The sequence below is a fragment of the Leguminivora glycinivorella genome, chromosome 3, assembly GCF_023078275.1.
Source record: "Leguminivora glycinivorella isolate SPB_JAAS2020 chromosome 3, LegGlyc_1.1, whole genome shotgun sequence".
Lineage (NCBI taxonomy): Eukaryota > Metazoa > Arthropoda > Insecta > Lepidoptera > Tortricidae > Leguminivora > Leguminivora glycinivorella.
Window position 1 is genome coordinate 8048996 of NC_062973.1, and position 22849 is coordinate 8071844.

General features: G+C 39.1%; 1 protein-coding gene across 11 annotated transcripts in view; it reads right to left on the reverse strand.

Moving 5' to 3' along the window:
* LOC125242626 (calcium-activated potassium channel slowpoke) overlaps nucleotides 1-22849 on the reverse strand; it is a 114271-nt gene that overhangs the window by 13565 nt on the left and 77857 nt on the right. For 4 of the 11 annotated variants that reach the window (XM_048151447.1, XM_048151446.1, XM_048151443.1 and 1 more), the window contains exons 2-14: nucleotides 19693-19754; nucleotides 16995-17091; nucleotides 16198-16309; nucleotides 14179-14330; nucleotides 12512-12679; nucleotides 11401-11492; nucleotides 7623-7733; nucleotides 6678-6783; nucleotides 5118-5270; nucleotides 4501-4656; nucleotides 3022-3134; nucleotides 619-774; nucleotides 166-242 (exon numbers count right to left, since the gene is read on the reverse strand). In XM_048151447.1, coding sequence (XP_048007404.1) covers nucleotides 166-242; nucleotides 619-774; nucleotides 3022-3134; nucleotides 4501-4656; nucleotides 5118-5270; nucleotides 6678-6783; nucleotides 7623-7733; nucleotides 11401-11492; nucleotides 12512-12679; nucleotides 14179-14330; nucleotides 16198-16309; nucleotides 16995-17091; nucleotides 19693-19754 — 1555 coding nt within the window. Of the gene's footprint in view, nucleotides 1-165; nucleotides 243-618; nucleotides 775-3021; nucleotides 3135-3541; nucleotides 3655-4500; nucleotides 4657-5117; nucleotides 5271-6677; nucleotides 6784-7140; nucleotides 7247-7622; nucleotides 7734-10631; nucleotides 10724-11400; nucleotides 11493-12511; nucleotides 12680-14178; nucleotides 14331-16197; nucleotides 16310-16994; nucleotides 17092-19692; nucleotides 19755-22849 lie in introns of all 11 variants that reach the window. The other 7 variants (XM_048151444.1, XM_048151440.1, XM_048151442.1 and 4 more) reach the window with 5 other exon arrangements.

Here is a 22849-nt window from a genome sequence, read left to right on the forward strand (position 1 = left end):
TTCCCAGAAAGAATGTCACAGAATATTGTTAGATATGGATTTTATTTTATTAGTCATTGTCATTGCGTATTGTGTCTGAACCTACACTTTTCACAGTAGACTAGGCTATTTATACTCGTTACAAGAATATTTCAATTTGTTTAAGTGTAAAGAAAATGATCTTACAGTTTTTGCATTTGCATTTCTTGATGAGCGTTTCATCTTTGATGTCGTCGTGGCAAGCCTTACAGTAAAACCAAGCCCTGAAAAAAAGTAGCAAATACTGAATTAATTAATGGCAAAAGGTAAGATTTTATCTTTTATTTCTAATTGTGTACCATTTTTATTACAAAGTTAAATACTCGATATTTTACGCTTTCTCATTTTATTTGCTAGTTATAATAACTTTCATTTAAATTGTTGCTTCTCATCTGAGAAGAATCGTTATGCTTTTTATTATGCTGCGCTTACGCTATGGATTATAAAGAGTTGCCTTTTTCTTCCCATCTTTGATGGAAATTCACAAATGTAATAATCACTCTATGCTGACAAGGACCGCCAAACTGTTCCAGTTTGCACGTCTCATTTTTCTCGTAACTGAAGCAAGGTTGCGCTTTTAAAGATAAGTTATAAAATTACCTTTTAACCTCATCAGCGGACTGCGCGATAAAGAATCCCTGCGTGTTGGCGTGGATCTTGGCACTGCGGGGGTTGATGGAGATCTTGCTGTCCGCGCCCTCCTCTCCCTTGATCTCGATGGCTAGCAGCAGAAGCTTCAGTTTCGTGAAGCACAACCTGCCAAACAGGCTCGTCAAGTCATCGGTTTATGGCCAGGCTTATGTTCAGATAAACCACTTTCCCAAAAAATCGCTTGACATGTGAGAACCTAACACGTCAAGGAAAATTTCCTAAACTGCCTTACTATCGTCCTTGAATAAATGAATATTCGACCGTAAAAATGACAGATCAAAAATTATAATTTCGTTTTTCTCGGAAATGCTTCTGTTTTTTGGAATATTATACACCGTGTTTCACTTAACACTAAAAACCTGAAAACTGTTTGTTCAGAATCGAGAGTAGAATCGATTGAGCTATATCTTGATGGGGGTAATATTTTTTGTTTTAATTTGTATTATTAGTTATTGTTTACGTGCCCATTCTACAAATTTGTAATACACCATTGTGCATATCATATTGTTAGAGGTTGTATACCTTTTTCAGTATTTAAGGGTATTAATACTGGCTGGTTACTTGGACGATTATTTTTCCGCTACGAGATAGACGTTGTGCATCAGTTTAATTTTAAAGTTTATCATAAGTCATAACAAATTGAACTCGTACCTAATTACAACCTTGTCATTTTGAATTTTAGGTTTAAATTTGCTTACTGAGTCACCTGTCCAATTTGAAGTTTACTGTGATACAGGTTAAAGTGCTTTACATTGACATAGCTATCTATTGGTAAACCTTATGTCGTTGCAGTAACGTACACAATTAAACAGTTTGAAGGTTTATGATGGTAGCTAGCAATTATTTTATTGAGTGTAGAGTTAAAAGCCGAGTAGAGCTGCACAGAAAATTTAAAACTCAATTTAAAAAAATAATAATCATCAGATTAAAAAATTAACATTCTAGATACGTTTAAAAAAATAAAAATCAGTTGGGGTGTCTGAGGTTTTGAGTGATACCGGAAACACCGTGTATACACATTGTCAAAGAATAAGCAATTAAGCAAACCCTCTGTCTAAAGAAGAACCAGCGTAATAAATTCTGAGACACAACTCACACCAGTTAGTCTTGGAAGAATTTTGTTTCATCAACTATTAGTTAAATTAGGTACAAAATTAATAGGTAGACTTTGTTAACGTCTTATATTGGGATCCCCTCATATAATTTAGGAGGGATTTAAATCTTCTTAGGTCAGAGGTGTAAAGTTAGAGCCAGAGTATTTGACTATTTGACGTTGATTAGCGCATTGTAATAAGAGTACCTATGACTACCTGACTATTGGTTAGGTACATATTTTTGGGATATGAGGGAGCGGCTAATATTCTGAACATAAGTCTATTTCATATTAAGTATGTATGTGTGTCTTTGGGTTCTAAAAGTTATCGTTAATTCAAAAGTCAGGCAGGAAAATTACTATGTCCCATGCATCGATGCAATAGTCTGTTTTTGAGATTTACTCATGCACTACAAACGTGTCGATGCATACCATTATTTTGGAGGAGGAGGATTAAAAAGGAGAAATAACTTCTAAATTCTAGTTTTTCTAAGATCTGGCTGTTTGGTATACGTCAACACGAATATATATCGGGTTAAAATTCCGTACGAGATGTATTAAGAAAAAGTATATGTATGTATTGTGTAGTGTATGTGCAGTGTGTATTGTAAAGCAAGTGCACGACATCGAACATATACAAGCGAACAGGACAAAGCATTTAAGTGTTTTAAAGCAGGCGTGCTTATTGTACATAATTTGTATTAAGATACCCACCCGAATGTTTAATACCCGATTTCTTTCTTCAGAATTTGTTAATTCGATAAAAAAAATGTTTTTTAACAAAATGGGGATGTATGTACATTTTATGTAGCTTATTTTAGAGATATGTATATAGGTAATGTATAAACTTTAATAATGCAGTTGGTTGATAATGTAGATGTTATTAAAAATGATAAATACTTATTAAAATACCAACTAATTACTTACGTCACTGAAAGCACGTTATAAGGTGTTGACTAGATTTTATGTTAATCTCTACTAGAGCAAAACCCAAACTAGAAAATTAACCAAAAATACTACATGCCTAAATGGAATGCTGCCAATAAAATAAATATTTTCTAACTATGCTATAGATATCGATATACTTCTAATGTTATTTACCCATTCAACATGCACAATATAGACTGAAAGGAAATCACACTGTTTAGTTCTAGTCTCGGACCTACAAGGGTTATCAACAGGAAAAGTGCACACTCATTAGCAAGGTTTACGTGGGCAGACATAGTCTACAGTGCGTGGGGGAGGGGCGGGTCTCTTACTCGCTCGCGGAAGGGAAGCTCATTCCAGTGAATGAGGTGGATAGAGTCTCCGTGTACATCTCGCAGCCCGTACCCTGCAGGTAATCATTCTGCCAAGCTTGTGTGTCGGGGGACTGCAATCAACCAATAGGAGACGCTCAAACTCGTGCTATGTTAGTCACAGCGGCTCCCGAGCGACATCACTGCTCTCTACAATCCCATCCATCTATATTAGACCTAATCAACATATATTAGTCACTCTTTCTAACTTCCAGGCCGGAGATGTTACCACCTGTATTATTGACTTCAGTGCTGAGACAGTTGTGTAACACTTGGATAAAACATCGATTAAAATGTTTGAAGCTTGCGAACTAAAGATAAACAACACTAAAATGATTGAAAAAAGCTATGCGTTCGTAGTTAGTTAGTGACGTCCTCGGGCAAAGACCTGGGGATGGAATGTGGAGCTCAACACAATGTACAGTATAGGATAGTTGAGTGTGTGACTGTACGTGTCACATGGCCACGGTTGCCCACTTACTCTGCGGCCAGTTTGAATGGCATCCCAACAAACGTCGTGCTTAGCATCTGGGTGTACATCTCCATGCCGGTACCTCGCATGTAGAAATAAGTCCATTTAGACATGTCTGGGCACTGTGGAATTGCCGCAAAAGACTGATTAAAAAGAGCCCGCCGACTTGTGTTTGCAAGATAAGAGGGCATGTCATCGAAAATCTAATGATTGAGTCGTCATGTTTTTCTAATTTAGTAATTCTCCCTACTAACCATATGGTTACCGTCTCCCAATATTCTGCAATAGTTATTTTTCTCTATTTATTTTAGCCATAAAGTATCGCCACTGATCTCACTAACAAGAATGTTGCAACCGTGACATCGTCGTCGTATAAATAGTGACAAAAACGCTGATCAAAGGTGCCGCTGACAGCTTTATCGGGCAACAACTACACGGATTCTAATATAATACTGAGCATATTATGCTGAATATGCTAGAGGTATAACAACCTTTAACATGAATCAGATGTAAGAGATTAGTTTCGTGTTCTCATAATATAGCTGTAATTTGGATACCACTATAAATATTATAAAGGCCTTTTGGTAGGCAGGTGCTGTAAAATCTACATAATTCATATACTTTTGAAAATGCTTGCATGATACAGCCAGTCTGACTGAAGGTTCTGTTTCGGGAGAATGGTACAACGTGCTGCCATTAGTATGATAAATATTTATATGGTGGCGTTGTTACCACCAATTCATTGACCTAATGGCCAAGAATCCCCGAATTAGGTGCTAATTGACACATGACCTTCTAGCACAACTTGCCTTGTCGCGCGCGAGTGCATACTTAAAGTCGCGCTTGATGTATGGACTGCGCGCGACAAGGCAAGTTGCGCTAAAGGGTCAGTTAAATATTGATTCGCGAAGTAAACCCTAGTTAAACAAAGTAAAATGTTAACAGTGATGTTGATGAAGGAGGCTGACCGTCTTGAAGCTCCTCATGGCGAAGAGGTTGGCCATCATCGTGGAGAAGCCGGGCGCGAGGCAGCTCTGCGCGATGAAGCCGAGCTTCAGCTCCGCCAGGCAGATCACGTCGTCGCCCTGCTTCCAGTCCCAGGATGGAATGTTCAGAAGGTAAGCCTGCAATTTACAAACATATTCTGAAGTCCCTTTCTTTCTACTGTCATAATAATGGTGCGTAAATAGTATGAACATAAATGGTCGTGCACTGTATTGTTTGCTGCGTCTTAGAAATTTCCTCCTGTGGACTCTTGAGTGGTTAATGTGATTATCATCAGTTTGGCCGTATGCTTCTTAGTCAGTCAATATCTTAAATAGATCATCATCAAATATTTGTAAAACGGCGTTTATCAACTTTGTGGACCTTATGAGTTTTAGAGTATGCTTTTTGGTATTTTTGAGCACCTCATGACTAAAATTAGGTGTATTATGGAGATGGTACGTAATTAAAGAAGTTTCTGTACAATTATGCCAGTCTCTATTATTAATTGATCAAGGTGATGATCGATGACAATCGGAACCAGAATTTTAAAGTTTAAACCTTTGGTTGGCGTAATATTAGAAAATCATACAAAGTGTACCTTATTATGATACTGCATCAGTTGAATGATAACCCTTATGTCGTCGGAATAATTCTTGATGGAGATGACCCTCATGATGTTGGCGGCGTCTTCGGCGTCCGGGTCCTGGCAGTACTTATTAGCCAGCACCAGGCAAGCGTCCGCTTCGTGAACCTGCACACCACACTGTTTAGTACACAGCACACTCTGGGCAGAGAGGACAGTAGGTAGCAACTTGACATAAGCGTGCTGAAAGATTTTTTGTCACTGCACAGCTACGGCTTGTTACACCAGGGGCCCATTTCTTGAAGCTACAAGTGACAATTTACAAGTGGTAGTAAATGTCTAATATGACAAGTTAGAAAGAGACTTCCGCCTGTAACTTGTAACTTTCAGTTTTGAAAAATGGGCCCCTGGTGTTGGTGGACGTAGCAGTATAACCTTTTAGCACGTTTTCATGAAACTAATGGCACTGCTGATTAATTTTTCAGTTCTCTGAGTTAACATAGTTATACCGTTCCAATTTTTGGATATCAATGTAAAACTGTAGGTACCTAATATGTAATTTTGAGATTACTTTTATATACTTGAAGTAAATCATTTAGTATGAGAATGCGATAATAAGTGAGCAGTTTTAATTATTGTGACAAGTTTCAGTTAAAGTTTTTGTGTTAATAATCTTAATTATAACAATACAGTGAAGATTTACAAGCATGAAAGAACATGCAAAACGAAAACAGGCAGAAACGAACATTGCTGTATTTCAATTTGATTCGTCCAATCTGTAAATGAAAATATACCTCTTGTTAGCTACGCAATGTTCATTTCGTTAAGGAAAAAGCAGGTGGTTGTTAGATGTGAAGGACTACGTTTCAACAAACATTACCATGCAGTTTTACGAACAAGCCATGCATCGACATCTAGACTTACCGTAAACATTCAACAGTATCGATTATCGACAACTTTACTCGCAACTACAAAAGAAATTTAATTTTGAAACGGAAATCCTTTCTGCAGCAGCCATTAATGCCAATTGTTTACCGATGTTTGGAAGTAATCGGTGTAAACCGACTATGATAAAAGACGCGGGAGAGATCGCGCTGTCATCAATCCGTCAGTGCTGCACTGATTCGGGAGTGGCGCGCGAGGGCGAGACTAAAGTTGTTGAGTTAGAGAAGTCGGCGATATCGATTGTTAGTTTATGAATACACGGGCCAGCATTGCATACAACACCCATATCGGTACAGACAGTGAGACACATGGAGCTGGGCCGGGGCGCGGGCGCGAGCGCCGGGGGCCGCCACGGGAAAGGAGTGTTAAGAGCAAGGGCAGCGAAGCCGCCCCGCTGTTAACACTCCCTGCGATCATGCGAGAGCCGGGATCCGGCACGCACACCAGCTAGCGATAGGCACGCACAGACAGCGCTCATGACATTAGAAGGGATCTGTGGGTACACCGCTCCAACAGAACATCGTCTCCAATGAGGTTAGTGAACGAGCATCGCTCTACGTCTATGGAAAGAGTCTGTACATCTTCAAACCGACACCACGCCCAAAGAACACATCGCGCATTTCTACTTACTTTTACCCTCTGTAGGTCGATTGGATTCATAATGGTGCCTTGAAAGAATTCCACAGTGGTAAAGTGTCTCTTGAACAGGCCTTCAAGCTCCAGGTCGGGCGGTTTCCTGTCATCAACGCTCAGTTAGCACTGTGGACCGGACACAGTCCGCCGCCTGTCGTGGGCCGACCTTACCATGCATTCTACGTAGTACAAAATACGCAGTCGTGGGGGGAACGGAGGCGCCTGCGCCGGGGCGGAGGCGCCTCCGTTCCGCCGTGAGAAGCCATGATTGCATCAAAAGAATCACAAGATAAATTTACCAAGGTGATAAAATCCTACTGTGACTATGAAACAGCACCTTTGATACAGAAGAAAAAGATCTGTCTTATGCACATAAACAAATAAAATACTGGTTCACGTAGTACGCTCTGAATGGTAACGTGGCCGTGCGGTAACTAATGCCTGCTAGTCGTGTTCTAACCTTGACTCGTTCAAGATCGACAGCATTCATCATTGTACCCTGAAAAAACTCGACGGTGGTGTAGTGACGCTTCAGCAGACCTTCCAGCTCAAGGTCGGGCTCTTTTCTGAAAGCGTCGTCGCGGACACACCATCAGGCACGTTGCAATCAATGCCAGCGTTTTTGCAGGCACTCTTATACTTAGGTATACTATTTTCCATATTTTTTTTTTGCGATTCTGCGTTAATAGATTTTATTTCAAATTGTGAAAATAAAAAAATTGTACAATGTTTGGAATTATTATGATATCGCAGCATTATATTTTTTATTTACTTTAGTATGGAAAATAGTTTATAAAACATTTAGTAATATCAGTATAACTTCGCTTGCAAATATATCAGTGTCATAAATATAAGACATACATACTTATATTATAGGTATCATATCATATTTATACTACATTTAAATCTAGACCACGAAGATTCCAATAAAAGGATACTGACCTGTGTAAAAAAACAACCTCGACGTCCACGTCTTCTCTGTCTTCATGTAGGAAGTCTTTTAAAAAATGGCTCACTGATTCGTATGTTATGTGCCCGCAAACAACAATATGCCTGAAAACGTACGCACATATTATAACATCGGTCCTCGGGAGGGTTTTGATATTTTGCTGCTACAACAGAATTGCGAGTGAAAGAAACGAAATAAGCTCAAGCGAGTTTATAGAAAATTTAAATTGTTTCATTTTAATCATCAATATTTAATAAACAATTTCAATTAAGTGATATTTTACAGAGAAATCGAAACAAGCTGTGCAGCTCTTGATTAAAACTTTTGCATAGCGCAGAATCGCTTTAAAACAGCAAAATTTTAAAAAAAGCCTTATATAATTAAGTAAAGAGGACAGAAAGATAGAAGTACAGCAATTGGACGTTTCATTTAACACCTGGGACCACAATAAATTAATACTGAAAAATATTTAGAAAGAAATAGAAAGGTCTCAACAGGGTTAAACAAAACAAGTGATAGAAGCACGAACTACTACGAAGCTAGCAACGTCTTCATTTTGCTACAGTATCTGGTTAGCATACGAATAGCTACACTAAACTTTAGAGAATTGGAAAGTTAAATTACCAAAGAATTTATAATCTAGAGATTGAAAATAAAGGCGTTGCGTTTTTTACTCTAAATGATCACAATGAAATTGTTCATCAGTTTGTGGTCGATCTGAACTAGAAAGGGCAATCTCGATAGTTACCAGTTTTACCAACTGACAAACAAAGGTCATAGTACATCATCCACAACAAAAACAGAACAATGGTTCACTAGAAAGCTCAGTTTCGTTCAGGATTTCTGTGACACTATCTAATAAACTAATAAATGAAAAGAAAATAATAACCACATTAACAACAGGGACTTTTGGAAATGTGTGGGGATTTTTGCCATGACAAAGTGTAAAATTTGACAATTACAAAGGGTTGCGGCATAGTCAAATTAAGTGTGTTTGAACAAGACTGACATTAATTATGATTATCATATTCTAGTGATAAAAGCTTGCGTCTCAGTACAGTCCTGTGTAAAGACTTTTGAATGCTCATAAGGTCTAGTGACTCGGAAACTCAGATCTGTTTAGGACATGGTATCAATTCTTTATAAGTTCGTCTCGGAAAATGCAAGAGTTAATAAGAAATTAAAATACATTTGGAACGTGTAACAAACAGTTCACAGTGCCAAAATGGTAGCAGAAAATGGGTTATATTGCATCTCAAAAACCAAACGATTACGAGTGTAGGTTAAGATCACACCAAAAGTAAACTCAACATTACAGAAAATTAGATAGAATAGAATATGCTCACAATTCACATGCAAACTATTATTCATCTAAGGTGTGGCAAAGGAACTGATTTATTTTTAATCAATTATATAACAATGTTCTACCTTGTTTTATTTGCAAACAACGCAAACAATCTCCAAATTAATAAATTCAAAAATTTGGAACAAATGATTTGTGTGTCGCTGCTAAGATGATGTCTCATGTCAATGGTAAGTCGACAACTAATCTAAATTTGCGTTAAAAATGTCCTCAATGCACACAGCCTTGCCACGCTCTATGAATTTACGTAAATACAATAAACTAAAGTAACCGAGGGGCTCGATTTAAAAGTACATTACAGATTGCAAAACAGTAAAGAGGGTCAACATTAAGAATAAGAGTACAGTACAGTTACAGATGTCGTGCAGGCAGGGAGTACAGAAGGAGGCGAGCGGATGGCACTCACTAGGTACGGTACGGTACGGTACAGTGGGGCGCATCAACAGCCCCCCGGGGCGCGCGAGCCCGCCGCTCGGGCTCCGCTGCCTGCGCCGAGCGCCGGGCTCGCCGCCGCGGCCCGCGGGCGCCCACAGAGAGGAGCTGTCGACGCCTGACACACGAGCGACTCCAACAACACACTACGGTACCACTCAACATTTAACTCTCCTAACTAAGCTTTACCATTAACATTCCTTAAATACGTACGATAACTAACAGAACATAATCATGAAACCTATAATGACGAGCGATAACACTAGCCACTATCTGCTTTTCACTATTCAACTGAACTCAAATTCAAAGGTATTTTACATGAATATCGATTCATAAAAACAAAGACAACTCGCGGGACTCGCGTCCCGAGATAAAGTGAGAACACAGAAGCGTGCTAAGAGAGGAAAAGGAAGATATAGATGTCACAACACGGAACACATTCAACGGAACGGAGTGAAGACAGCGGCTCACCTGCGTCCCCGCTCATTCTTGAGGGTGCCGCCATACTTGGGTCTAGTGCCGATTAAGTCAATTATCTCTGGGATACAACTGGCAAATATCGCCTAAACGCCGACAGACAAAACAAGACATTCACATTCAAGTCGAGGAGTGAGTCGAGGCGGCGGCGGAGCGGAGCCGCCAGCCGCCGGGCCCGCAGTCCGTGCGGGTTGGACGGCGGCGGGCGGCTCGCTCGGCAGCTCTCTGTGGCGAGCACCGGCGCGGGCCGGTGGCTGCAGGCGCCGGGTGCGGGCGCGGGCGCGGCACGGGCACTGGCTGTGTGTGATCGTCGGGACGAGTGGCGAGGTGCCGGAGCTAGCGCTACAGCGTGGCGACAGGCATCGTGTGCAAGCGAACAAACCAAACACTACTTCATCGACAGCATTACAATACTTTACATCGGCTCTCTCCAGATCTAGTCTCGTTAGAAGGATTAAAAAGCTTAATGATATCTCGAGTAAAATTTACGAAAAAAGGCATGTAGTAATGCGTCGGTCGACCGCGCGCCTGTCTCCCGAGGGCGGGGAGAGGAGCGCGGCCGCCGGGAGCTAACTCTTCGAGCATGCGCCACGGCACCGAGAGACCGATTCTAGTGAAGGATTAATAAATTTCATTAGCAAACTCCGCATTCATTCAACCAAGTCAGATCGAAACCGTGAGAGGTAAGAAGGCAGGAAGCCGTGTGGAGCGGGGGCGTGTGAGCGGGTACCTGCGGCGGACGTCCTTGTTGTACCGGCCGCCGTATTTGTTGCGCTGCGCCGCCAGCTCCGTGATCTCGGGGATCCAGCTGGCGAACACAGCCTACGATACACAGCAAACACCGTGAGGTGAGTGACCTCGCCACCCCCGCGCGCCCGCCGCCCGCCCCGCCCGACCCGCGGCCGCGTACCCTCGCGCTCGCACAAGGCTGTGTGGCTTGAGTGTCGTCTGTCTGCGTGGTGGCTGTGGCTGAGGGTGTGGATGTGCGGGACTTGGGTGCCGTGCCGAGCTACGCTAGCGGCGGGAGCTACGTGACCGGCGCAAGCCGTGACGGGACTCGTGACCGGGTGCATGCAAAGCCTAAGGATTACATACGCTAACTAATCGATGAACAGAACTTAAAAAGAAATCGGTTTAGCCGGTTCCTAAACTAAGACGATGGGCATTCGATATAGACGCTTGGTAGAGGCGCGGGCACAGGCGGGCCGTCCCGTGCGGCGGCCGAGGCGGCGGCTCGCTCGGGCGCTACGGCAGAGAGAGACGGCGGTAGTGACGAGCGAAGCGCTGCCCGCCGGCGCGCGGGGGGCCGGCGAGTGCGAGCGAGTAGATGACACAATACATCTGACGGCACTGAGCAAGCTTTTGTAGGTGATGATTTAACATCGTCTCCGAGAGCTCGGGCGAGCCAGGCCGCGAGGCCGGTGCGGGTCCGGCATTGCGCGCACGGCGGAATGAATCGCCCTCACTTTCGTCGGTCAATTGATATGTCAAACTGATACCTTTTTCCATGTTCACGCTTCAGCTCGCCACTGTACTTGGACCTACTTCCTACCAGCTCTATAATTTCAGGAATGCTACTAGCGAACATTGCCTGCAACAGACCATGGTGTCGATCGAGTACAAAGTCTAGGTGCCGCGGACACCATCGCGTGGTGCACGACAATGTCCGCCTCGAGTCTCAGTATCACTATGGTGACGTAATCGTAAAGTGTAGCCGGTAGCGGAGCGAAATAAAAAAAGAAAAGGAAGTTGTGTGTGTCTACCGGTGAGGTGAGCAACTGAACACAGCCAGGCACAGGTGCGGCATGCAGAGATCGCGAGGTGGGAGGGGTGGGACGCGGCGCGGGAGACCGGCTGGCGGCGGGCCGGCAGGCCGGGACGCCTCCACTCCGGACGACTACGATACTCGTCTCGTACCACTGTCCCCATATTACACATTTCCAATATTTAAGCACGGGAAGAGAGATCCTCCGGCAGCATACGTGGTAAGTATCACATAACAAAGCAAAAGAAAAAACAAAATACACCCATGCAGTTGAAATCATCGCTCGAAGCTCATTTGATGATGCGATAGTCGAGTGATGGTCTTAGTCGAAGCGGCAGAAGTTAGAAGATTGCACACTGACGCAGCGAGGCGATGCGGCCGCGTGGCTCCCGGGCGCCGGCGGGGCCTGCGCCCGGGCCGCGGGGGCGCCTTCCACAGTACAGAACCATGCTGGCTAGAGTGCACTAGGCAGGCTTACAACCATTCACGAGCTGTGCGATCATCCGCAACTTGTCAAACAACTCCCATGTCAACTAGTATGTAACATTTTATATAGGTAGGTATAGGTTATCGTATATAGATATTTCCTTTTGCTTTGTTATTCATTTAGCTATTTATGCAAGGAATCGCAAGCGTGGCAAATTTCGACGGAGCCGTAAACTAGAATGTAGGCAAAATAATGAAGGTCGACCGTGACTTCAATGCCGTTAGAACTACGATAAACTAAAACTTGCCTCTCCTTGCAATGATAAACTTTAAAATATTTCGCATATAGACTGAATTTAAATTTTGATTCAATTTAATTATTATTATATAAGATATAAGTAATTGAAAGTGAAACTTACCAAGCCGACGAGAAGAAAAAAAACCAAAAAGGTTCTGCCAAGAACTGTGTGGCAGAACACATCACCGTACCCTACTGTAGACATGGTGACTATTAGAAAGTATACGCAAGTCCAGTACGACAATTGCTGCGAATTGGTAAAATCCAATGGATCACCGGAGTTTTCCAGCTGAAAGAGGCGAAAACCTTTTATTGTCAGGACTTCTGTTACACATTGGACAATGGACTATAATAATATAATATTTATGTACTCGTATCAAGGCACATGATGTACCTATGTGACGGTCTATAGAGGTAGATTTCAATTTGAAACGATATATTAATACAGTCATAATGTATTTCTATGGCGCCTGCTATCTTGGATGTAGGTAATAAAAAAGTATTGTAAGACGACATATAAAGTAGATATGCCTTCACCATAATAGATCTACTGTATATTTTTGCTTGACGAGGAACGCGGGAAACTTGATGGACGTCATGTTTACCGTCTACATTAAGAGATAAAATTACATCACGGATTTCCTTGTAAGAAAACATTTAGCTTTTATGAAACATGATGTATGTTCTAAGTTCTTAAATAATAGTCTAATCTGCTGAGGGTTCAGTCACCTGCAAAATTTAAAAATATTTTAAAAACACTCACGTGTTAAATCGATATAACGTTCGACATGTTTCGATCCATTCCCGAGGATCTTTCTCAAGAGTAGCGACCCCGCCTTTACATGTCGAGAGAAATGGATAGAAACATGTCGAAGGTAATACCCACTTAACACGCGAGTAACCCCTTAAAATATTTTTAAATATGGTTGAGTCTCACGGGAGTTTTATAGTTAAAACCTGCAAAATTTGTTATACAACGAAGATCGCAAATACTTATGTTTGACGCGATCTTATTTGTTGAGCCGTAAGAGCATGTGACATAATTTTGAGGCCTTTGACGAGTAACATATTATTGCGGGGACTGTTACTTGAATAATGTGTTGTTGTTATTAGAGAGAATATGTAGGTACGACTATGGCAAAAGGAAATTGTTGTCAATTTGTTATCCTTACTAATATTATAAATGGGAAAGTGTGTCTGTTTGTTTATCCATCATTCACGGCAAAACGGAGCGACGAATTGGTGTGAATTTTTAAATAGAGATAGTTGAAGGGATGGATAGTGATATAGGCTACATTTTGTCTCTTTCTAACGCGAGCGAAGCCGCGGGCAAAAGCTAGTAGTTACATAAGTATAGGTGTCAACATGAATCTGTTTTTTTTTTAGTTAAGAAACATTGATTGAAGCGCACAAGTGAATTTTCCGGAGGGCGCAGGTTCTCCCTCCACTTGCCCAATTTGTTTTTCGGAACGTACGCTGCACGATATTACACTGGTATTTGCTAGTTGCTTTTCAGCGAAGGAAAAAATTCGTGAGGAAGTCGGACTAATGCAAATCTAAGTTGCAAGGCAGGAAGTTAGGAACTAGTGCGGTCTTATGTGATAGCCATCCAACTGGGAAACTAGGAAAACGGTCATCGTCGCTCATGGATAATGGATATAACAATTTTTGAATATTATTTGCTTATGCATATTTCTTGAATTTGGAACCCTAAGTTCCCACGAGTCATGTCAAAAAGCGGGATAACGCAAGGAAGAATTCTTGTACACAGAAGCTTCTAGAACTTACCAAATGAATAATTCCGGCTGCTGTTAACCACACTGATATAAATATAGAAACCAATTGCGCCAATCGAATCGAGCTCGATGTCTTTAATATATTGAGGTACTGCAAAATATCAGGCACGGTCATTAAGCGTAGAGCTCTTAGAAACCTTAGCCCTGGAAATAAAAAAAAACATGTTATACTGGTGTTTTATGGTTGTTATAGAATTCTTTATGAAAAATGACATGTGAGCGACAAGTGTCACCAACAATTGATGGTTTTTGCGGATCGTTTTAATAAACGATTGCATTCGTATGTGACAGCTTGGAACAAGATTTTCTTGGAAATACATTTTGTAGTAATAGACTTCATTTAATTTTTTTTTCAATTGCGTGGCTGAGCGCACTGAATATTGACATTTAGTTTAAATTGGACAGTGTTATGGAATAAGCGATCAAGCGACAGTTAGTTGAAATCGAGAAAATGAGCTAGAAAGATTTGAAATTTGAATCAGTTGTTGTAAGTTCATTTATAAAGAAAAAAAGTTAATTTTGACATTGAACCTATAAAAGTGTTCATAATTTAAATTGATAAAAAAAATAACACCATACCTATTGAAGTTTCGAAGTTATTAATGTTTTTCCGACACTGAAGAAACTACTGAGTACTGAGTACTGAGTACTGAGTACTGAGTGCCGAAGAGTGGCACTGAAATTTGAGTAGTTCATGTGCTCTGCCTACCCCTTTATGGGATACAGGCGTGATTGTATGTATGTGTGTGTTTTTCCGCTTGATTCTTTATTGAACTAATACTGCGATGAGGTTAATTTATTTCGCCGTAGCGTACTATGAGACATATTTTGTCGCTTGATTCTTTAATGCAAATTGTTAGAGGTAAAGTGAATACTGGAATAAAATAAAATTCCATATATTTGAGTAAATAGTGCTATTGTAAATAAATTAACAACAATGTTTTCCTCCACAATGATTAGGACTAATCCGTCTAACAATTTAGTTTTGTTCTGCAATCAACTTTTTTTAATAAATGTCAAAAAAATCAGCATATATGGCAAAATTGGCATTGTAACTAATAATAATTCATTAGTACTAGCCAGGATTACACACATAAGATATTATGATATAACAAAACCTCTTGATACTTAGTTCTCATTAAGCGAAATATCCTGCAATTTCAAATATGTAACAACGAATTAAACGACACCAATAGGGCGGTTAAATCGATATTGCGTTTATAAATCATCAAAACTTTAAACCAAAACGAATTAATAACATCTTTATGGCGTTTAACTCGATTTTGCGATTTAGAATATACGCTTATTATAATTTGTAAAAGTAAATTTGGCGTTCAATTCGTTTTTACGTAACGACTTAGTACACAGGACCATACAAATTTTAACGTGTCGCTTGATTCTACCCCTTAAAATAAGGCTGTAAGCATGATTTTTCAACAAAGAAATAATCAATACTATAGATTATCACATTTATATCCGAACTGCATTCATAACTTTTTTTTCGGATTTTGGCGCTTAGTTCGCTATTCCATAACACCGTCCAATTGTAATTGTATTTTAATGTGTATTCTCTGACATTCATATAACTGCCTGTGTATGCCATACGATTAAATAAATTTAAATTTTAGTAGACTTCATTTTTTGTGGCATTTTGTAAAAGTCTTTCGTAATACAATATGTTTTGGTAACGAATTATTGACTTATTTATTTTATTATTTCTTGTTCAGTGCGTATGCAGGCAAAGTTTAATTTTAAAATATGTTAAGTCAGCAATTGGGATATTGTACCTTAATCTCGCTATTCTTTCACTAATGCATTTCTCTGTCTAATTTACTTCACATTTATTCAATTATGGACTACAAAACAGATACAGGAACTTAACACGTTCAGTGCCAGCACCTGCTGCGCGAGCGCTACTAAAAAACAGTGAATACTAAAAGAGCGCCCGCCGGACGGGTTGTGGTCAGTGAACGTGTTCAATGTATATAATAGATAAAACATTAAAGCTTACCTATCCACGTTCTATCCAGGTATATTGATACAAAGGATGGTGGTATCGTGAAATAATCTACAAATGAATACATCTCGAGCATGAACCACAGTTTGTCACTAGCTGCTATAAACTGAAACAAATATTTTTGGTTAGTCAATAAAATAATAACCCCCTTATTCATAAACGTTCACTAAAGTTATCAAGCCGATAAAGTTCGTTTGTCCCTTTCTATTACACCAATACGTCGGAAAGGGACAAACGAACTTTATCGGCTTGATAACTTTAGTGAACGTTTATGAATAAGGGAGTTACTACAATTTTATTTCTTAAAATATACATAATGCATCGGGGTAGTTCGAAAGTGGGGTAATTTTTAAATTGGCTGATGTCTATTAATTCACTTTATGCAATAAAACTCAAACGTTATCTTTTTTCTTATTGTTGCTACGGTTAAACACATTTTATTTTGTATTCGCAAGTTTTTGCTACCAAGAAACTCATGCCTTCGTAGCGCTATGCCGTAACTTGTAGTTTGTTTATATTAAAGTCCATTTATAAAAATAGTTATGAAATGCCAAAAAAAAGTATGAAATAACCGTGGTAATATTTAAGGGCCATTTGACAACAAAATATACATTTGAATTGGCCTTCGTATTTTCATTGATCAATTTAGAAATCAATAGGTATTAACATATAGCAATAATATGTTCGATTACTAAATACCCAGTTTACGCCAGTACTCAAAATATAAGATTATTGTTTTGATATTTACAAATTAATAGAAAATGTTTAAAAAAAAAAAATGTTTTACTTACTCGTATAAAAAAGTAGACCATAAAAAATATGTTAAAGGCAAGGTCGATCTGCTGAGTAATATTGTCACTCCATTTCTGGCACCGCTCCACCTCTTCACTGCAAATCGTAAATAAAATCGGTAATGGACGGCGGGACATGGGTCGACGGTCGACATCGACAACACATAGTGTGACGTCATAGAAGCCAAATGCAAGGTATGGCGGGCGCGGACCAAAGAACATCGGAGATTTAGAAGGACGTTCCACGAGAATGTCCCGTACGAAATGTGATTCTTCTAATTACTTCTGAAAATACGAGGGAGATAGCGATATTTAATGACTTGGCTAACAAATTGGCAGGATATTCTCGAGCTTTATGGATTTAACGAGCGATACAAGGCAAAAGCATTTCGTAATAGACATTCTTGTAGAATGCATCTGAAACGGCGTCTATTCGTGTGGATTTTTCGGAGACAGAATAATGAAGCTTATGTTTCGCGGTCGTGACTGCAATAGCATGTAAGATCCTGCTGCATGTCTAGACGGCATTCAATATCAAACTCATGATTGTTCCTTTGCATCGTTGTGGAGAAACATTGTAAGAGTAATTGGGTGGCCGGCAATCTCGTGTAGATTGGTACAGAAACCTTTTCAGCAAATTGATGTTTTGTACTTCTGTACAAAAACATTTTAAGTATTTTACAGAAACAATCTTATGAAAAGTCAAGTCACATCGAAAATGATATCGAGCAGTTTACTAATTTATCATCACCAAATAAAATAATTGGACTTGTATGCCGATACATGGCATCCAATTACACTAGTATATCAATGTTATGTAGGTCTAGTACCTACCTACATATATCTGTACTAGGGCGTTTTTAGTGTAAATAGTTGTTGAAATCAAAGCCAATTGCCAGTTTTTGAATCTAAAATTCATTTTCTAATCTTTTTATTCGCGCATTTTACATTTTTTTCTTTTGACTTAATATGTATATTTTTGAATAATATTTATCTCATCAAAAGGCCACGAGTAGACGATATCTGTAGAGTTCATGATTATAAATCATATGGTGGAGGTTTAAAAAAATGGGTTGTCAATAATTTTCCATTTAATTACCTATACAGAACAGTGAAAATATATCGTGTTGTGTTTTTCAATCTACCAATTGACGATTCGGCGAATATTACTGTTTTTCGTCTTTAAAATTTTATAGATATCAAAACTATTTATATTATTCGTACCGAATGGAAAAAATGTTACTGTCATGTAAGTCTTACCAAAAGTTTACACAAAAGCCTATGTATTAAATGAAAGTTAAAGATAATATTAAAAATATACAAATATCTTTAATTTGTTTGCACCACTTACAATTTTGCATGGCTGTGCCATACATTGGAGGAGTGCCAAATAGTTCATTTCACCTAATAGGTAAACAGGGTAGAATAAAACACTTAGTTTTAAAGCTCTTTGTTGTATCTAGGTCAAACGCTGCGCCGATGTCAAATGATAGAAAGAAAACAGTTTTTAACTTTAACTTTGTTACACTTATATACAATATTATTACAAAATAAGTTAAAGGACATTTACTGTACAGTCACCAGTGATGAATTCTGTAAATAGTGATAAAAGTTGACATGTGTTCTATGTGCATTTGAAGTCTCTATTTAAGATTTGCAAGGCAATTTAAACATTGTGGTAACACTGGTGGAGCTTTAGATAATTCAAAGACGATGACCCGATATCGGGTTCTCTGCCCTTTGTCGCTTTTCGCTACTGCATTTCCCCATGTTATCGGGCACGTTCGTAGCGCGTAGCAAGCGTTAGCATGTAACGTGTTGAAAGTGCTACGCCCGCAGACAGTGTTATCACAAATCTATCGCTTTACATGTCCAAATAAAGGTCAAAAGGTCCAATCCACGGCACCATTGAGACCAAACATATAATATTACAGTATCTAAACAGTTACATGCGATATTTAATACAATATTTAAATGCCAATAGGCTAGTTTCCTAGAGTCAAAATGAACTGCGATTTAAGATAATGATCGGTGACAATAAGTTGATACTGTGAAGATTTTTGGCAATTTACAAATAATGCTAAATGACATCTCTATTAGTAGGTAATAATACCTCTATAATTAAATTGGCTTGTTAGGTACTAGCTAACAACACAGTCTAACATAGTTCAAAGAGCATGATATGATTTTCTTTTTTAGTTATTTTGTTTAAATATCAAAAGGAAACTAACCTATTCTCAAGATCGACCGACGTCACGTCTATCCAAGATTCTACAAGTGTCTTGACATCAAGTGTGATTTCGTATGTCGCACAACATTTCGTCGATGCCAATAGTGTGTACGTGGAAAAGTAATATAACGTCAACATGATTTTTTGATCATATCGGAGTGAGAATGTAAATCTTAAGATAGACAGACATGGATTAAACCGAGAACTAGGCCGACCTCGATGGTACAGGGAATTGGATTTAGAATAAATGTGTTTCGTGATTTTCGTGAAACCCTACTGTATTGGAATCCGATAGTAATTTGGTCCGCGATCCAACCAGAACAAAAGCTAACATTTAACTAAGCAGACACTTTGGATCACATTTATGTATTTAACTCACATATTCCTTAATTCAGCATTAGCAAGATTTAACGAATTAATAATGCAGCTAAGTCATTAATTAATTTTAGTAATAGGAGAGATAGTTACCTTGATGCGTCAATGAAGTAGATGATGAGCGATGCTATACTCAGAATGAACACCAACACTACCTGGAAAAAGGAAATATTTAAATCAGAAATCTGTCAAGAAAATAACAAAATACAGAGACAACAGTATAAGTTACAAGTTTCAGAACCTAGAGATTTTCTATTGGTTTTGATATGGCCTTGCATCTTCGTGATATATGGCTCGCATCTCACAAAAAATCTACATAAATGTTAATAAGTTGTTCATTTTAATGTGGCTCTCTAATAAGTTGTTAATAAGTTGTTAGGGATGTGTGGGGCTGCTTTCCTATAAATTTACTTTTAAACCCGTAACAACGGGTTGAATGTGATATAGGTGTAGGTGTGATAAAGCGAGAAATATGTGTTCAGTATTTTTAGACGATCTAACTGGCGCACTAAACAGAATTCCATTTTTTTTAATGTAGTCGTCATCCCTATTGATGCGGATGAGGACATCAACAATGAATGGGCTAATTATCCTCAATATCGATTAAAATTTTATCTATCCATATTAGAGATGCACCGAATATTCGGTTACTATTCGGTATCCGGCCTATTCGGCCCTTATTTTAATATTCGGCCGGATACCGAATAGTGACGTACTATCCGGCCGGATACCGAATGTGCTATTTTTGATTAAACGATTTTGGGGTAAACAAATTAAATGTAAAAAAAACAGTTACGGTTATTATAATACTTATAATCATAGCTCTTTATAATTAAAAAAATAAATATTCAAACAAAAACGGACTCCGCGCGAAGTTAACTACGAAATAAGTCAAAACCTGCACGACGCGCCCACTCCCTGCTTAAATTGTAGGTATTGTAGGTAAAATTCTGCTGTCCGAATATTCGGCGGCCGGATACCAAATATTCGGCCGATGGTTGTGCCGAATATTCGGTATCCTGTATCCGGCCAAACAACTATTCGTTGCATCTGTAATCCATATGTCGGTCTTTGGTAAACTATGTAAATCTTGAACAATATGAAGTCATTTGACTTCCAGCATAATATATTAGTATAATAATCCAGCCAGTGTGTGCTAAATCAGACCGGTTCAATAGGTCAGGAGAATTAGACAGTCAATTAGCACCAACATGAATCAGCAATAATCCCCGTCTATGATTCTGACCGAGATATATTTGACTGATATTTGTATATCTATTCATTAGATACGATATGCAGTTTGTCCTAGTCATTGCACATTGGAAATATATATGCATTAGGGTATGAACCAGTAGACAAAGGACGTCAATGCCAAAAATGGTTTAAACTACTTTGAAGGATCTGTATGTATTAGTGTGTATTTATTTATTTTATTTGTCCTGCCTGTCCCGCGGTTTGTTGTCGGTTATGAATTTTGTTTGTTTTTTTAAACATTTTTTTGATTTTTTTGTCCCATTGTAAAGGACACTACGATATGCAGTATATTAACTAAGCGCAACGAGTTTATCTATGCATACAATTGTTTACACATTGTCTCAACTACGCCTTAATGCAAATCAATCAATTATTTGTAATGTTAATTAGTAGAGACCTATCTTAAGAGTTGATCTTTTGTTTTATTTAGTACCTATTGACATCTTGATGGATGCGTTCCATTAAAAGGATAAGTCTATATATAAATTCTGCGATTACGTGTAGAATCTACAACAAGGAAGGAAATTAGACATTCTACCTCAAATCAGGCATAAGGACTAGATATACCTACACAACTTTGACATCCACCCATCTTCAGTTTTCCGTGATCACGAGGCATGTAACTGCGTCGTAATATCGGAAACTCAACAAAAAAGAATTGTATTACTGAAACGTGGCTGGTTCCTGGTATTTACGACTCGGAATTGTTTGACTCTCGGTACACCGTGTACAGAACAGACCGAGACTGCGAGAGGCTGGGGTCACGCGCGGCGGCGGCACGCTGGTGGCGGTGCGCCGCGGGCTGCGGGCGGACGTGCGCAGCGCGCGCGCCGTCCCCGCGCTGCCGGACGCCGATGTTACATCTATTGATATTCATATAACTCAGGGGCCTCTAGCTAAAAAACTAAGGCTGTTTACCTGTTACTTTCCCCCGAGTAGAGAACAAATCGAATCAGAATCACTATTTTTTGAATATTTGTCTGACTTGCATGCGGATTTTCCCGATGATTTATTTTTGGTTCTAGGTGATTTTAATATTGGAGATGCAATTTGGAGCCAGCTTGACCAGGGTTGTCACGACCTTAAATTGGATAATCCCAATTTTAATAACCTTACAGCGCAATTATCAGCATTTTTGCATTTTTCAAATTTTGGACAATACAATCATATCTCTAATAAGAATGGTAGACATCTGGATCTAGTTCTTTCTAATCACCAATGTGTGGTAGCTAGCGCAGACCCTCTTGTACCCATAGACGCTCATCACCCAGTCCTTCATGTAACGATTGCTTCAGGTTCGACTGAGCGACATTTAAAACCGGCTCCGCGTGTAATACGTCGATTTTTTGCCGCTGATTACAATAAAATTAATTCAAAGTTAAGTGCAATCAATTGGGAGGCGCAACTGAATACACATAATATTGAGAGAGCAGTCAATGAATTCTATATCACAGTAAACAACGTAATTCAAGAATTAGTTCCTTCAAAAACAGTCACGAAGCCTAGTACTTTTCCTTCCTGGTACTCCCGTAATCTTATCACATTAATCAAAAAAAAAAACAAAATACACAAAAAATGGAAAACATATAGACGCGTTGCTGACTACAACACTTTCTCTAATTTGCGATCAATAATTAAAAAAGAAGAAATCTCTTGCTACAATTTATTCATTTCTAGGACTGAGAATAATATAAAAAATAACTCTAAGTCGTTTTGGTCATTTATAAAATCCAAGAAAGATAACACTGGTATACCCGATTCACTTTATTTAGATAATATTACGGCAAATGATGGCCCCAGCATGGCTAATTTATTTAATGACTTTTTTCATTCAGTATTTGAACCTGTTCATTCTTCCACGTCCATTGTCAATAACTCACAAAATTGTGTAATTAATAGCGTTCAAATTGATGTACCTCTGGTAGAAAAATATTTAAAGAAATTGGATGAATCCAAAGGCAGTGGCCCAGACGGCATTCATCCTGTGTTTTTAAAA